The sequence below is a fragment of the Felis catus genome, chromosome E1 (assembly GCF_018350175.1).
Source record: "Felis catus isolate Fca126 chromosome E1, F.catus_Fca126_mat1.0, whole genome shotgun sequence".
Lineage (NCBI taxonomy): Eukaryota > Metazoa > Chordata > Mammalia > Carnivora > Felidae > Felis > Felis catus.
This window is the reverse complement of record NC_058381.1, coordinates 10,313,814-10,331,912: the sequence shown is the minus strand read 5'-3', so window position 1 is coordinate 10,331,912 and position 18,099 is coordinate 10,313,814. Positions and strand designations below refer to the sequence as shown.

The window sequence follows — 18,099 nt, the reverse complement described above, 5'->3', positions numbered from 1 at the left end:
GATCTCTAAAAGTCCCAAGCGTGATTCCTGGAAGCTACATTAGGATTTAACATCCACGACCCTGTCTACTAAATCCTCTGTGAACATACTTCTGCCCTTACAACTCTAGAATATGTTCCACATGACCTTTCCATATGCAATTAAGAAGATAAAAATAACATTACATTTGGAAATGAAATATTATAGTTTTAAAATCATTTCAATGACATGTTATAATAACATTTTATGCCCTTAACACCCTCAAATAAAATATATCCTCTTGGTTTAAAAAATTATCAAATACTTTTTTCTGTGAGGGCTGTTCTTAACCTATCCCCCATTTTTATTCTTTGATGCTGTCAAAAAAGAAAGAAATCTAAATACACTAAAACATATAAAAAGTCATATCTCCCATATGCCATCCCTTAGAGATAAACACTGCTAAAAATATGGAGGGTATTCTTCCGGATCTCAGTGGGTGGGTCAAACCAATGATGGGAGTGTGGAGCTTTATTTTTGTAATGCCTACTTAAGTTACGTTGCAAAAATTAAAATGGGCAGTATTTGTTTTCTGTTTCATTCATTTACATTTTCATTTTAGGGATTAGAAACATTTTGTTACTTCAAATGATTGCAGATGCTTAGAACTTGTACTTTTGCCCCATGACATACAATTGAATACACTTAAAATTTATTTGCTTCAGAGTCCAAATTCTAACGCTGTTCTTGTGTGTTGGTGGGTGGGGGAAGGGGATTAATGATCTAACATAAGCTGTTTCTGAACACACGCTGTAGTAAATATTCATATTTTTACGAACGTGGAATGCATATTTCTCATCACGATCCTATAAACTGTATTTCCCATGTTAAAAACTTACTATTTTAAAGGCATGGCCAACATCGACACTCTTCCAAAAAAATAAATGCAAAAAGCATTTGAGCAAATCAGCCCAGAGGGAGCAGGCTCAGCCACTCCTGCCACACTCAATATTCTGCTGGAATTCATGTTGAAGTACAACTTGATAATTAACTTAAAATTTGTTTTAAACTTGCAATCAGTAGAATCCGTGTTCTAGCTTTTGAAAACGTTAATAGCATTTTCCTTAACAAAGCAAATAGAAGGATTAAATGATCATCATCGTGTTGTGAAGTAATGGCATTAGATCTTCTAGACCAGTGTTCTCCAACAGAAACAGTATGTGAGCCACATACATAACTTTTAAATTTTCTAGTAGCCACATTTTAAAAAGTAAAAAGAAACAGGTGAAAATAATCATCCAAAATATGATTTCAACTTATAATCAACATACTTAATGAGATACATTTTCTTCCTCGAAGCGTTCGAAAATCAATATATTCACATTTACAGCACATCTTCAGGCTAGTCTACATTTTAAGAGCTCAATAGTCCCACGTGATTGGTGGCTACCATACTGGACAGTTTAACTCTTGAAAATTCCTTGAGGTCCAGATTTCTCTTATATGCCTTTACAAGTGTTTTCCAATGACAAGGGACTCCTGTAAGAACTACAGCAGAGAGGCACCAGAAGGAAGCTAAGTGACTCGACCAAAATCACAGCAATTAAGGGATGTGAGGAGCGGCTTGCCTGTCTGACTCTGACATTCAGGCTCATACACCCCTCACTCTGGGGCCTCCTGTTCTAACACTACTGCTCCGGAATATCAAATATGGAGTTCAACATAAGGGACAAAACTGCTGTCAAAGCGACCTACCCCAGTAACAGTGCCTGTATCAGCGAGTAGGACTTCTGTCGGTGAGGGAAACTGATACTCCAATGAGGGCACTAAACTGATAGGGTGCCACTCAATCTGACCCCGGGGAAAGGTGCGTTTATCTGGATCACTGAGAACATCAAGGAACTAGAGAGTCACTGACTGAGAAGGATGTAGAAGCAGGGTGTTTTCCAGCTTGAACTTTCCACCAGTGGTGACCCAAAGTGCCTGTCTCATGTGTCCTATCAGTGACATTTGACATATACATATATAACCAAATGAGAATATTTACATAAAACACCAAATGAGGATTAAGAAAAAAAGAATCTCGGTTGGGAAAAACACAAACTGCACATGGAATAAACTACCAGATTCCAGATAACCATTGTCTTTAAGGGGGAAAGCCAGGAGAGGACTACAGAAGGGCTTACACTGGATCTTCCACTATAATCTTTTTAATGGGGGGGGGGGCATTTATACCAGTTTCTTCCCTCCCTCCTCCCCCTGACCCTTCCCAGCAATCACCTAGCCCTAAAAGGAACTTCCAAATTCAGTCTCTCTCCGGGGCCTTCCCTAAGGCGTGCTGGCTTTAGAAGAGGCACAGCCCTCTCCCTAGGCTGATGGGAAGGGCCCACAGCACTGGAGGGCAGGGTAGACCCCCCCCTCCCCGCCCCCGGAGACCACCCCCATCCCCACCCCACTCCCGGGTAGCACTTCTGTGCGAGGGAAGCCGGAGAAGCAGCAGCCTCGGAGCCCCGGTGGTCTCCTCTTGGGGCAGGAACACAACACGCGGGACTAACGGGCCGGGGAGGGGGGGGCATGGCACAGAGACAAGGAGGGTCTTGGCTCCTCTCCCGCCCCCATCTTCCGGGTCAGGTTGAAGCTTTGCTGTCGTTCGCCCGCTGTGCCCGGCGGAAGAGCCCATGTGACATCCGCAGTGTCGCCGGGCCCCCGGGGTCGTCGCTGTCCCCTGCACGCCCGGTCCAGGCCAGGAAGGAGATGCTCCGGAGCCTCAGGCCCAGGGCCACTTCACCCAGCACCAACCAACCGGTCGTGGCCTGTGGCAACACTCCCAGTGTTGTTTCTAGTAATCTCCACACAGCTTTTGAAAGTGAGCAATGTTTTATACTTTAAAGACTTTTAAATTTGCAATTGCACTCCTTGATTACTAGGTGAAATGGAACATTTTTAGTATGCTCTAAAACTGTCTATACCCTTTGCAAGTGTATCTACTGATGTCGGTGACTTCGCCATCAACTGCCCGGATCTATTTAGAGGTTGGGGTATTATCAACCTTTCACGGTTTTTTGTTTTTGTTTTTTGCATATTTCCCTTGCATTTTAAGGAGTGAACAAGTAGATGCCGGCCTCATCTAACACCGTTTAGAAATTACTTGTGAGAGACACAATTGATCTGAACACCTTTTATCCTATGTACATTCTGGACGCAGAATTTCTAGCACCATCTAGTACTAAAATCTCACATCTGTGCCACGAAATAATTTCAGTGTTACCTTTAATCCTTTGTAACTTTTTAATTTACAAGAAAGATTCTCATTAACAAACACATTCTTAGATACATGTTTTCATCATTTTTTTTTTTTTTAAAGAAACAGAAGGAACTAAAGGCCCACTGATGGCAACTCAGCAGAGTCTTTTGCAGAAAGGAACCTACATATTTGTTTTTTTTCTCTCTCGGGGAGAGGACTCGTCTCTCAAACACTGTCAGAAAGAGGCACACATAAAGTAAGTACCTAGAAGCAAATAAAGTTTAGGAATAAAACCACAACAATGACAACTGGTTGGCAAAGTGACCACACTTAAACAAGTACACAAACATTTATTGACTGTTTCTATACAAGTGCAGAGAACAGGGTCAGCATTACTTCAGAAGCAACTCTCAGGATCCAACAGACCACACACAGTACTATCTTCACTGAACACTGACAGACAGACAAAAATTACCTTGCAAATAATCTGCCAGGTCTCCACCATTGCAGTACTGATACATAGAAGAAAAAATAATTAAAATAAGGGAACCGATTCAAGATTAATTCAATCTGCAACCAGTTAATTTCAATTAAAAATACTTTGTGTACAATGTAAATCTAGTCTGAAAAACATAAGCACTATGGAATCAAAAAATTTTATATTCCTTATAAAGTAGAATATAAATCACTAAATGGAGTTTAATTCAAAATTTCAAGTAAAAATAATCTACTGTCAATTTTAAAGTACATATTAATCAAAAGGAATCTGAAGTAAATTAAACAGCACATATTACTACCTACCTCCATCACCAAAAAGACAGAGTTGGGTAATTCCTAAAAAGTAAACATTAAATATAATTTAGAGTAGGGAAAGAATGAAGCCCAAATTCACAAAATCTAAATCTATCAGTAAGTGAAATTTTAAATCCCCAGCACAGTAATTTAAGCATCCCAGCCTCAAAGTCAAGTCAAGTTTTGATAACACTAACGTAGTCATGAAGTTCAATTCTGCTTATGGAAAGAACTAAAGAAAGATTCATCCTTTGGTCAAAGCTATGGTAAATTTGTGAGGAAAAAAAAAGGTAAGATTCTCTGGTCCTCAGGGAAGCACTTCTACTTTGAAAAGTTTATGATTTAAGCAGTGACTCAAAAATCCTATCTAGCAACACTAACTGCACAATCTGATTTCTGGAATACATGACCCAGGATGGTTAGTCTTTTTCTTTTCTTTCTTTCTTTCTTTTTTTTTTTTTTTTTTTAATGTTTATTTATTTTTGAGACAGAGAGAGACCAGAGCATGAATGGGGAGGGTCAGAGAGAGAGGGAGACACAGAATCGGAAGCAGGCTCCAGGCTCCGAGCTGTCAGCACAGAGCCCAACACGGGGCTGGAACTCACAGACCGTGAGATTATGACCTGAGCCGAAGTCAGACGCTCAACCGACTGAGCCACCCAGGTGCCCCTGGTTAGTCTTTTTCTGGAGGCAATCACATTATCTGGGAATTGGTGGCAAAGAAAAGACAATTATTTCTCCTCACATATCTTAGTAACAGATTGATTTTTAAGGAATTAAGAAATTTTACTAAGTTTCTCAAATTTCACATAGCTCCAGATCTGTTGCTTGGGCAATTCAAACACTGACGTCCTGATTCTTCAGTAACAATATTTCAAAGTTAATGAAAAATGTTTATTTATTTTGAGAGAAAGAGAAAGCATGAGTCAGGGAGGGGCAGAGAGAGGGGACAGAGAATCCCAAGCAGGCTCTGTGCTGTCAGCACAGATGTGGGGCTCGAACTCACGAACCGTGAGATCATGACCAGAGCCTAAGTCGGATGCTAAACTGACATCCGTTTAGTGTCCCGTTAATGAAATTTTAAATTGTGCCTCCTATACCCTAACTTGAGACAGTGCTCAAGTGTGATTTAAGATACAACCTTTCCCAACAGCACTTGGCTTCACTAAGCTCCTAAATTCAAGAATGAGGAGTTCTATGTGAAAAAAGAAAAAAAGAAAAAGAATGAGGGGTTCTATCAGAGAACAAAGGGAGATGTAAGGCAGTGTCCCCCAGAGCATTGTTCAAGGACCAGTGCCAAGCAGTGAATTATTTGGTATGAGCCCACAATGAGATAATTATAGAAATTAAAAGAAATTTTAAAAGTCTTAAAGCTATAAAATAATTTTATGTCTGCTAATCCTAATAATAAAAACTTTGGACATCTGTTCATAGGTCCTTTTTTATTTCATTTTGACAAAATGAAATATTTTTTTATCGGCTTTTATAAATAAAGGATCAGTTCACACAGATCAGAAATACAAACTGGTGTCGCAGCACTTCTGGTCTAGAGCACTTCTGTGCAACAAGGAACGGAAGGGGCTGCCACAAAGTGGTTCCACCGTGTTCACCAAGGGTCTGGATGCCCCAGGCAAGATCTGAATTAAATCATTTTCTGCAAAAAACTCAGGGACTTGGGATGATTTACTTCACTTAATTCTCAGGACTAGACAAAAAATTCAAACCCCTTGTGCCCAATTCTTTGAGCAACCCCCTCGCCCCCAAACACACACACATAGAGGCACATGGGAGTTCAGAAAAACAGCAGTGCTTTCTGCTCTCTGCTGGGGAACCAGGAACCAGGAACCACAGTCCTGCCCGAGCAGGATGGCGGGCGTGGAGAGCCAGGCTGCAAGCCTAGAACAGACACTTGGTTTCCCAGAACAGCAGCACTCCCATGATCAGGAAGGAAGTAGAGACCAGTCAGCCTCCAGCAGGCTACAAAAGCAAATCTGTAAGAAATACTTATTTCCTTTTATCATAAGTAAAAACAAAAATCCACTCTACGAGTGAAATCATCTGTATGGTGAATCAGCCTTAGGTTTAGCCATCTCACCCGATCAAATCCAGACCAAAATACCCTATCATCCCCCAAAATACCCTATCATCCCCCAAAATACTGAGATATAATTAAACCAGTAACTTTCAACAGTTTTCTTCTTCTTGAGTAGGAGTTACAAAAATATTATCTCAAATCAGTATTGCTTAATCAGATAATGGCACCATATCCTAACTACTGAAGAGAAAAGAGAACTAATAATTCCTTAGGGGAGACTAAACTGCTAACTCAATGTAAAGATATCAAAAGAAATATTTTAACATCCTTGATTTCTCAGGCAAACCTTCTTTTGCCCACCTTTAAAGCAGTGAGAATCTCCACTGGTCCTATCATTCTCCCCTGAACACTCCCCTCCTTAAGGGCCTCCAGTACAAAACAGTGCACACCTTTCAAGTGAAGCACTTAGCTCTAAGAGCCAGGAAAGAGTCAGCAAAAACAAAAGAGAACCGAAAAAACAATCAAGTCTTCAACAGACAAACTGAAACTCTGATGGTACTGGGGCACCAGGGAAGAACTTGAAGAGATAAAGGGACAGAAAGGCTGAGAAGTGAGGCCAACAGACCTGTGAGCCAGACCACAGAGGGTTTCCCAAAGTTGAACACACATCTGTCCTCCTTTTCTAAAATCAGGAAATTAATCACCCTCAACTCCTCCCCAGAACTTCCATCCACAAAATTAAGTATAATGAATTTCATTTTATCATTCCCCTACTCAAACTCTTTAATAAGATAGAAAATCCCTAAGGGGGGGGGGGAAGTATTCTTAAGAAGAACTCTATGCCAGTATACAAAAATGTAGATGAAATAAACAATTTGGGAAGCAATTTGTTCGAGAAAAAACACAGTCCTCAGAATTATTTCTCCTTGGGGTTACATGGGACCAGACAGCCTCATTGCATCCTGTAAGTAAGAAGAGTTGGATTATCATCCCTCCTTTACCAAGGGTGTGGTGTTAACAAATAAAAAATAAAGTCTTTTGAAGGATGCACAACAGTGGAGGTTTTTTTTTTTTTCTGGAAAAAGAAATAAGGGGAGGTATCAGAAGAGGGCATCTCTTCATTACTTAATACACAACTAGACTATTTAAATTGTTTTTCCACCCAGGCCCTATTACTTTTGTAATTTAGAAAACAATAAAGAGAATTTAAAAATCAGACAACATGACTAGGTGTTTTCTCCAGCAGAATTCAGATGCTCAGGATCAGAAGGGGAGAAACAGAAAGTAACAAAAGAATTAAGTAAATAGCAAGAGAAAGATTCAATAAAAATCCTTGGCTCCTAAAACCCATCCCTCACCACTTCTCTGCTACTTTTCCTGATTTATTCTCCATGCCTCAGGTGACTCCTATGGGTTATCTCATAAAGAAAAGAAAATCCTTGTGATCTGCTAAGGGATCAGATATGGAAGGATCTTTTGTTAGTTCTTGAGGTGACCTTTGGAAAGTCCCCTAAGGATAGGGCCTGGTTTGCCAGAGAAACCAACAGTTGGATCAGAGAGTTGGAAATTTCAGCCCAACCCCTCCTCACCCCATCCCACCTCCAGGGAAGGGAGAGGAGGGGCTAGAGACGGAGTTAAATCACCAGCGGCCACTGATTTAATCAAGTGCAGCTATGTAACACAGCCTCCATAAAACTCCAAAAGGATGGAGCTCAGAGGCATGTGGGGAGTGAAAGCTCTCCCCACATACCTCACCCTATGCTTCCGCCTGGCTGTTTCTGAGTTATGTTCTTTTATATCCTTTTATAATAAACCAATACCCTAGTAAGTCAAATGCTTTTCTGAGTCCTGTGAGCCACTCTAGCAGTTAATCAAATCCAAGGAGGAGGTTGCTGGTACTACCTCCATTCAGACCTCAGTGGGTACTTTCTAATTGATAAAGTTCTTCTTCTTAACTCAGGCAAAAGCCCTGGAGGGCAAAGCGAGACGGACGGGGTCCCAACCCCACCAAGACCCCCTGTGATTGACCCTAAGACAAGGATTGACCTGACCTTTACTGGGCACCTGCAGGTACCCAGTGACCTTTGCCCCGTATTTTCCTTAGGTAAACCTAGACGTACTTTCAGCACTTTGGAGACAGCCTTTGAGACCCTGGTCCGCTGTCTTCCCGGATTTTCTCACTGAAAATCAAAATCCCTTTCTTGTTTCACCTACGTTCCTCTCTCTGCCTTCGGACTTTGTCCAAACCTGGTCTGTTTGGGACCCCGGGAGCCAGGTGCTCTTGTACCCTCGGGCCCCGGTCACAAACTCAGGAAGTGATAACAAAGTACCCACCTAATCTAAACCTGATTTGCCCATAAGTCTCCAAACTGCCTAAGTCCTAACTGTTTGTAACAGTAGGGAGGGGAGATAGTGTTGGGGAGGGGATTGTTCATTTTACTGAGGGTGGCTAAAGAAAGCTTTTGAAAACATAGTGTTTGGGTAAAGACCTAAAGAAGGTTGGGAATATACCTATATATACTACAGACATGTAGAAATATCTGCACATACAGTGTATCTGGGAAGAAAGGTCCTGGGGAGAAGGAAAAAGGGGGCAAGGGCCCCGAGAATGGACTGCAACAGAGCCGTCAGAAGCAGCAGCAAACACAGAGAAGCACAAGACAGACGGGGTGAGAGAGAACGCGGTTATGCTGTGCAAATAAGGACTTCGGCTTCCACTCTGATAAAAATAGGGAGCTGCTGCAGAATCCCAGTCTGAGCAGAGGACTAACAAGCCCTGACTTACATCACCAGGATTATCCTGATTGCAACGTCGAGAATATTCTTACAGGGTGACAAAATATTGTCAGATAGCATGCCAAAAATGTTCTTACGATTCACGTTTCTACCAGTGATCTATGAGCATATTTCACACCTCCTCCCCAATTCCACCAGGAAGAATTAATGCGCTTTTTAATTTTGCCAAAGGGGTGAGTGAGAAGTGGCACCTCACTGTTACTTTACGTTTCCCTGACTGCTTGTCCGTGAATATCATTTCATACATTAGCCATTTTTATTTCTCTTATGAGAACCAACAGTTTATATCCTTTGCTTACTGTCTCTTTGGGTTATCTTTTCCTTACCAGTTTGTGAGAGGATTTATATGTTTCAGATATTAGCCTATTATCTGTTGTGTTGTAAATACTTTCTCCAACTGGTATCTGTCAATTGCCTTTTCTTGAATTATGTTATGGTCTAATGTACACACATTAATACACAGAGATTTCAGTGTGCAGTTCAATGTGCCGTGACAAATGGATACATTCACGTAACTACACTTCCAGCCGAGCTACAGATCATTTCCGTCGCCCCAGAAAGTTCCTTCATCCTCCTTGCGGTCAACCCCCACCTCCCCAGAGGCACCCTCTGCTGTATTATCCCCGATTTCTACCACCCTAGTCTCCTCTTAGAACTCACAAAACAGAATCAAACAGTAGCTTTGTGTGGCTGGCTTCTTTTTCTCAACATGGTAGAGGCCACTTTTGGGCAACAGCTTGAGCAATGGAAACTTGAGCAAGGCAGTGACCACAGTGACCACCAAGCTGAACGCAAACAGGCTCATCAAGCGACCCACCTCAAAATGGCCACAGGCCCTAAGTGGCCAATGAGCTACTCACGACTGGGCACGGTTACCAAAAAAGGGAAAACTTCCTCTGTCCCCGTACTCCCTCACTATAACTAACTACAGCCACCCACCACCGCATCCTCAAAGACGCGAGAGACAGCATCTCTCCTTCGCTGTCCTGCCCACTGCTCCCTTGCGCTGTATTCGATAAACTTCTATCTCCTTAGTTCTGCCTTGGGTGAATTCTTTCACCGCCTGCACCACCGGCCCCCACCCAATCAGGACACCCCACAAGCATGGTTAATATATCATATGCTGTGGCATGTATCAAGTTCGTTCCTTTTTATGGCTATCGATTTGTTCATGGTATTATTGGCCATAAAAAGAAGTTTTTAAAGATTTTATGTGCCTACTTTCCTATTTATTTATTTATTTACTGAGAGAGAGAGAGAGAGAGAGAGAGAGAGAGAGACGGTGACAGTGTGAGCAGGGGAGGAACAGAGACAGAGGGAGAGAGAATCCCAAGCAGGCTCCGTGCTGCCAGCACAGAAGCGGAGTGTGACTCAAACGCCCAAAACCGTTGAGGTCATGACCTGAGCCGAAACCAGGTCAGAGGCTGAACCGACTGAGCCACCCAGGCGCCCCTATATCCCTATTTCTACAGCTTCAGAGTTTCTTATCTTGATTTAAAAAATCTTTCTAACTCTTGGGTTATATACAGTCATCTATGTATTATGCTAAGGTCCTTATTGGGTGTTTTATATATTTAAGCCTTTCATTCATTTGGAAATTGTTACGGAACATGTTGAGAACAGGGATCCAACTTCACTCTTTCTCAGATACTCGGTTTTGCCAGCACCATTCATTAAATGAATCCTCTTTCCCCACTACGCTAAAAATTACCTAGTGGTGGATCTTTATCCAGGCAATTGACCATCATACAGGTAAAGTACTCCTAACTGACAATACTTACCTCTTGCCCAGAAGGTTCAAAGGTCTGTATCTTCTGAAAAACAGACATACCACTCTCCTGCTCTTAAAACTCTTCAATGGCCCTGCGCTGCCCTCAGAACAAAGGTGGTCCCTGCCAACCGCGCCAGCATCGCCTGCCGCCACCCTCCCCTCACTCCCGCACTCCCCTCGCCCAGCCTTCCCCTGGCTCCTCAAGCTCTCACCCTCCTGCCTGCTCTCCACAGAAGGCTTCATCTGCTTGGGACACTTCCCTGCTCTTCTCCCACCTGCCCCAGCCTGGCTGGCTCCCACTCTTCCGTCAAGTCAGCTTAAACATCATCTCTTCACCAAGTCTTCCCCAGCCCGTAAAGTGGGTAGCCCCCATGTGGTGTCCTCTCAAAGGTCTTCAACGGTTCTGTCTCACTGCACTGGGCACGCTTAGAGTAAGTGGCTATTAGCTTCACGTCCCCTTCCCCACTATACTGTGAGCTCTACAAGGACGAGGGCCATTGCTGTTTTGTTCACCACTAACTCCCGCATACCTCGTTAACTGACTCAAGAAATACCAATTGCAAAGAAATCAGTAAGAAAGATGAACACAACAGAAGCATCACAGAACAGCAACAGGAAAGCCACAGAAGAAATATAAAAAGGCAAATAAAACATTAAGATGGTCAATGCACTGGGGCGCCTGGGTGGCTCAGGTCATGATCTCACGGTTCATGAGGTCAAGCCTGGCATAGGGCTCTGTGCTGACAGCTCAGGGCCTGAAGCCTGTTTCGGATTCTGGGTCTCCCTCGCTCTCTGCCCCTCCCCCGCTCATGCTCCATCTCTCTCTCAAAAATAAATAAACATTAACAAAAATTTAAAAATTTTTTTTTTCAACGTTTATTTATTTTTGGGACAGAGAGAGACAGAGCATGAACGGGGGAGGGGCAGAGAGAGAGGGAGACACAGAATCGGAAACAGGCTCCAGGCTCCGAGCCATCAGCCCAGAGCCCGACGCGGGGCTCGAACTCACGGACCGCGAGATCGTGACCTGGCTGAAGTCGGACGCTTAACCGACTGCGCCACCCAGGCGCCCCAACAAAAATTTTAAAGAAAAAAAAAAGATGGTCAATGCACTAATGATTTAAGAAATAAAAATTAAAACTTAAGCTACTGTCTTCCCATGAGATTGTCAAAAAAGGAAAAAAACAGGCCATTGGCATAACCTTTTGGAAGGCAATGCAGTAATATCTTTGGCCAAACAATTCCACAACAAGGGATTTATTCTACAAGAACACTCATACAAACGAGCGAAGATATGTACACAACTTTCTCTCCAGCACTGTTTCTAACAGGAAAAAATACCAAACAACCCAAATGGCCACAACTGGGTTTTAAGTAAATTATCATTTAGCCCTATAATACTGTAGTGACATGAAACTGTATCCAAAATACATTAAGTCCAATAAAACAAGCTGCATTCATGTACAAATACTCTTCTATTAGTAAATCTCTCACAATTAAAAGGTTAAAAATCTAATTATAAATGGTTAAAGAGGCATAACTGTATTCTGAAAACTCTACAAGAAAGGTAACAGTGGTGTCTCTGAGAATTGCCGTTTCTTTTAGAATTTACTCATGTTCATAATGATTATTTTAACTAGGGGGATATATTAATTTTATAATGGGAAAATATGTTGCTTTTTAAATGTCACCTAAACTGAAACCAGATTTGTTAGAAACAATGTCAAAGTTCTCAGTTTATACAAGTGTATCCATAAATTTTACATCTCCAAAACTGATGGCCGGGAAAAATAATGTTCAAGTTGGTAAAATTACTGTTCTACTGTCTCTATAAACATACAGTAAACAACTAAATTTATAAGGGGGCAAACCTAAAATAGTAGATCAAGACTCTGTTCACTCATTAGCCAAATGCTCAAGAACATATTTACTTGACTGAGAGGTCTTAACTTTATGTATTTCCAGTAACATACAGTGGATAAAATATAAACATTTTTAATGCAGTCGCCTTCATATTCCTGATTGTTTGGTAATTCAGGTTTTTGAGTACATGTTCCCCTTAAGTATCTCATTCTACAACCAAAGCTAGTACTTAAAAATATTTTTCTAATGGAATGAAGTTTAAGTACACTCTCTCTTCTGAAAAGAAATTCTACTCTGCAATTGACAGGGTCTTCTGTGCTTCTCAAAAAATGGGATATTAAGAGTTAATATTCTTTAACATTTTTTGTACCGGGCACTGACTTGCACCACTTGGTGCCCTCTGTCTCCAAAGACCAAGACAGGCTGCACAAACAGCTCCGAGGAGAATCGACATTTCAACTAGGAATTGTGAGAGAAGTTGAGTTTTGACTCAAGTTTTTTCTCCTTTCTATGCTGCTCTATCTCGGCTGAAGGAATGAGTTACACCTATTTCAATAGGTAATAAAATACACCCCACAGTCACTCACAACAGTCTGTATGTGAAATTTAAATTGCAATTTTTTTGGAGAGTAATCACACTCTAACACCAAGAACTTTAAAATTACCCTGGTAATTCCAATTCTAGAAACTGAACATAAATAATCTAAGATATGTCCAGAACTTCACTATTATCCCCATAGCACTTTCCTGTAATGGGAAAAAAATGACACATCTTGTAACATGGGTTTAAATACTTTGTAGTATTTCATGGCTGTATGAAAAATGACTATACACAAAAAAAGAAGTACGTTGAAGAACGGTCCATTTCGCTCCACCCCACTAAAATTAAGCACACTGAAAGCAAGGACTTTGTTTTACTCACTGCTTTGTTCCTACACTTAGAACGATGCCTGGTGCATAGCAGCCACTCAAAACCTTATAAAACTAATGAATTTGAGTAATGCGAGTGTATACAGAAAAAATTTTAGCTAGAAACACATACAGCAGAATCATATAACATGTCCAGCTACTTTACTGGAATTCAACTGTCCAGACTAAGAAAAACAAAAGAAGGAAATAACGTAAATCATGCACCCTAGTCTGCTTTGAAGTGAGAATCCAGGGGGAAGCTGAGTCGGCTGGCTGCCCTCCCTGCCCCCTCGGTAGATCTCAAACCCCTGGGGCTGTCACACAAGCCATGCTAGAGAAGAGTGGTTTTAGTATTTAAAACCCAATATGCCCCTAAACATAAAAGCCAACTGCTTACCCTGGTGCCCCACCCCCCCAAAATAGTAATTTTCTCCAACTTGGGGCTTTTCAAAAGGATTTCCAAGGGTAATTTTGTCTGTATAGAAATGTCGCCTTAGATGATAACTTGAGAACCCAGCCTTCCCACCTCCAAATAAAGTGTAACTCTACTGTGATGATCAGATACATCAGGGTGAGGAGTATGCAGTTTCCTTGCTTTTATTTATTTTCTAATACCTCTACAATTAGCAAATGTTGCTTTTGCAATAAGAAAAAAGCTCTAATTTTTTAAGAACCCACAACAGTCTTTTCTACATTTATCACAGAAATGCCAGATCTGGTATCAATATTCCTCTACCTGACCTAAAACACTACTCCCATAGTACAACCATACTCATGCAGCACATCATTTTAACCTATGGCTCTCTGCTACTTTAAACAATTTATTAACAAACATATAACTCAAACTATATACCTTGCTAACAAGAATAAGGAAGTTTTCTATTTCTATTATGATTCATTTACATTTGTATGAAACAGAAAAGTTCTTTACTGACATGCAAATTTTAAAATAATAATAAGGTACCTGAACATCATAGAGGGCTACAATATTTTCGTGCTGAAGTTCCTGTTGAGGAAATTGAGAATTTAAAATATTCGTTCTAACACATTTCAATATGCAAATAGATATTAAGTATACACACATACACATACATACATACAATTTCTATATACTACACTTCTGATGACTGGATTAGAACAATTCAATTTACGAAAAAATAAGACGAAATGTGCCTGATCAAACTTTACTTGGGCCCTAAATGTTTCTTCACCACGATCATTTGTTAGACTCTTAACACAGGGAGTACTCTTGTCTACAAAATAAATACCACAGGTAGTATGACCGCAGACTTTCTGGGAGTCTTTTAAATTCAGTATACAACTCTAACAGCACTAAAGGCCTAAGTTCCAAAATGCTTTTAAAGAGCAGATAATTTGTCTGAAAGAAAACGAAGCATAATTCTTAGCTCAAAGAGCTAAGAGGGTAGTAGTTTTGATGAAAGCTAGTGTTAGGTGAAGGGTCTAGGTTCTTATCAGCTTGGGGAACACTGAGTTACATACATCTAAACTAGTTTCTTCATTGAGCAATTTTTCAGACTTTCTTTACTGAGCAAAGTGCTTTGTGAGTGACTCTCCAAGAAGTATGTAGTGGACAGGATTTTCCACACTCATTTGACGAGGAGACCATTTTTTTCCTCAAAGCATCTCATTGCGATAACACTACTTGTGAGTGATCTAAAAAGGCCACTTGCAAGGTAGGTAATTCTTTTCAATTTACAAGGAAAAAAGATTCCAACTGTCCCCAGTCCCCTTCTCCCCCAAATACTTAAATGTAACACGAAAGGGATCAACAGAAGAGCTAAATGATGGATAAGAAGGGCCTGCCTCTTCTCAAACAGTAACACAGTAACTAAGGAAAAGAAATTAGGAGAAGCTAAAATCAGCCTTCCCAGAACCCCTTCTAAGCACTGGCCAAGAACACAAACATCTATTCTTAAAAACAGTTTCCAAGTACTCAAACGTTTCAAAAAATGACAGCAACAGGTGAAAATTCTCAAATTTGGCTCCAACCACCAAAATGACAAAGGATGTCATCACGCATTAATTTAAAATAGGTTTTAACCTACTATGAAATATCACATAAAGAAGCATACCTTCAAGATTTTAATTTCCTTCCCAAGCAGGATTTGTGATTTTGACAAGTTCTTTTTATTAATACTTTTAATAGCCACCTCCCAGTCAGTTTTCTGAAAAGGAAAAATAGTGTTACTCCTAGAAATTATTTCACAGAAGTAAATCTATAAGCACAAAGATGTTTTTAGCCCACTCGTATACAGACAATGTTAAGGGTAAATGGGAAGGACCCTGAACCTCCAGCAACAGGAAAATGATCTCATAAATTGCAAACTAGTACCTTATAAGACAGCCACTAAAAATAATAGGAGGACCACAAGTGAAACAAAGATCACAGTTTACAACCACTTTAAAGTTATGGAGAAATGCGGACAATAAACTGGAAGGTGGCATTTGATAGCTTGGCAGGATTCAGCTTCCTGCTTAAATTAATTTTTGGGTTTTAAGCTTTTTCTCTTAAGAAAGGAACGCAGTTTTTACTACTCTATCTGATAAGTAACAAAATCAGCCCACTTAAACATGCCTCTTGCCAACAGTCAGAACTACCAAGCCCCTTTGATTATTTCCACTCTCTAGGTGCTCTTCCAAATTCTTTAGATTCTAAAACCTCGTGTGACCCTATTTACGAAACAGCAAAAGCTTTAAAAAAAATTTTTTTTTTTTTTTTTTTTTGGAACCTGCTTTCATGTTTACTTGGATTGAAACAAGAAGCGTCCGCCCATCTTTTCCAGCCGCCCATCTAACCCCAAGAAGGGAAGGTGGTACGGGGCTCGAATGGGGTGTAGACGAACCAATGCTGGGAAATGCGATACCCCCGAGTTTGAGAAAGTCTCGAGCTAACTAACGGGAAACAAGCCCGTTTTCCGCTGGGTCTGCAATTATCGACCTCAAAGGCGACAAGTCTTGGCAGCCCAGGGCGCGGAAAAACCTAAGGTGCGCGCTTCCACGCCCGAGCCCCGCGCTGGGGAGGGGACCGAGCACTCCTTTAGGACTCAGATTCGGGTCACGTTCAGGTGGAAAGGCGTGTATCCCGCCGGGCCCCGGCGGTGAGCCCCTAAGAGCATTCTGGTTACCAGGCTCTCTGCAAGCAGGGGAAATCAGAGGCCGAGCGGCCCGTCGGTAGGTGGAGCGCTGCCTAGCGGCTTCGGCCTCAAAACAATCCCCGCCCGACCAAAACAAACCCAGCGACACTGACAGCGCGCACAATGGCAGGCCTCGGGGCGACGAGCCAAACCGGGGGGTGGGGGTGGGGGGGCCGCGCCCGCGGCGTCGCCAAGTTTCGGGACCACCCTGCCTGGCCGCAGCCAGACAGAGGTGCCGCGGCCCACACACCCCGGCCTCGCCCCGGCGGACGGGGCTCACCTGGCGGTGCCGCCCCCGGAAGACCACCGCGAAGGCCCCGTGTCCCACGAGGTCCCTCTTGCTGTACTCGAAGTCGCCCACTACCTCCATGGCCGCGCCCCCGGGGGCATACAGCGGGCGGGCTGGCAGCGCAGCGCGGCGGGCCGGGATCAGCACCGCGGGCCCGCCGGCCCTGAGCGCGCCCGCGGGCCGCCGGACCGGGGCAGCCGCGGCCCCCGGCCCGGGCGGACGCTCATGCCGAGAGGCCGGAGCGGAAACGGGGTGGAGGCCTCCGCGCGGGGCCGGGGTCAGCGAGGCCTGGCCCGGCCCCGGCCGCTCCTCATGGCCCGGCCCGCCGCCGGCCGAAGGTTCCCTTGGCGAAGCGGCCTCGGCGCTTGCCGGGCCAGCGGCGCCGCAGCCGTCACTGTGCGCCCCCGGAGCCGCGCACGCGCCCGGGAGAGGTGCGGGACCCGGTCCTCCCCATCCCCAGCTCGTCCGGCCGCGTCGGCCCCCTCCGCTCGGGGGGCTGCTGCGGTGGCAGCCGCCGCCCTAGGACCGGCACAACCACCGTCCCCGCGCGCCTCCCTGCCTCGCTGCGGCGCCTAACGCACACGCGCGCGCGCCGGCCGCTCCCGAGCCGACTGCCGGCCCTCCGCGACGTCAGCACGTCTTGTAGGACGCAGCGCCCGCCGAAGCCCGCTCCCTCCGCCAGGAAAATGAGTGCGCGCGCGCCCGGGGGAGTGGCGCCGCCGCGAGGGCGCGTCCCCACTCGCTCGCCCGGGCGGGAAAGGAGGGGTGCGAGCCGCTGGGACCGCAGCTAGTTACCCGCCGCAGCCTTTGCAGCCTTCGCGCTGGGCCTGGGAGCAGATTCCAGCCTGCCACGCCCCAGGCTGGAGCCCGCTGGGAGGCGGGCGTCGGGGAAGCGGGTCTTGAACTCTGACTGCAGGAGGGACGGGGCGTCCCTGGTGCAGTGTAGACCCCAGGGAACCAGTCGGGGCAAAGGAGCATCTCCTAGAGCTCGGCCTTCCCCGCCCCCTCTAAAACCCGAGGAGGGCGTCCCTGGTGCAGTGTAGACCCCAGGGAACCGGTCGGGGCAAAGGAGCATCTCCTAGAGCTCGGCCTTCCCCGCCCCCTCTAAAACCCGAGGAGATCGTACCGCCAAGCTGCAGGTCTCCCCCAACCCTTCTGCCTTTACTCCTCAGGGTCCCTGAAGAGATGGTGTCAGGCAGGGGTTCTGCACCTTTTGGGGTCCCTTGACTTCTGTGAGAAGCTGATGACGGCTCGGGACCCTCTTCCCGGAGAAATGTTTATGCACAT

At 43.9% G+C, this 18,099-nt stretch overlaps 1 protein-coding gene across 5 annotated transcripts in view; it reads right to left on the bottom strand.

Moving 5' to 3' along the window:
- The window catches only part of ULK2 (unc-51 like autophagy activating kinase 2), an 84,215-nt gene extending 67,278 nt beyond the window's left edge, over positions 1-16,937 (bottom strand). For 4 of the 5 annotated variants that reach the window (XM_023244419.2, XM_045045168.1, XM_045045166.1 and 1 more), the window contains exons 1-5: positions 16,804-16,937; positions 15,462-15,554; positions 14,333-14,374; positions 4,004-4,036; positions 3,678-3,714 (exon numbers count right to left, since the gene is read on the bottom strand). In XM_023244419.2, coding sequence (XP_023100187.2) covers positions 3,678-3,714; positions 4,004-4,036; positions 14,333-14,374; positions 15,462-15,554; positions 16,804-16,893 — 295 coding nt within the window. In that variant the 5' untranslated portion in view covers positions 16,894-16,937. Of the gene's footprint in view, positions 1-3,677; positions 3,715-4,003; positions 4,037-14,332; positions 14,375-15,461; positions 15,558-16,803 lie in introns of those variants that run through there. The other variant, XM_045045169.1, reaches the window with a different exon arrangement.
- Positions 16,938-18,099: the final 1,162 nt, after the last annotated feature.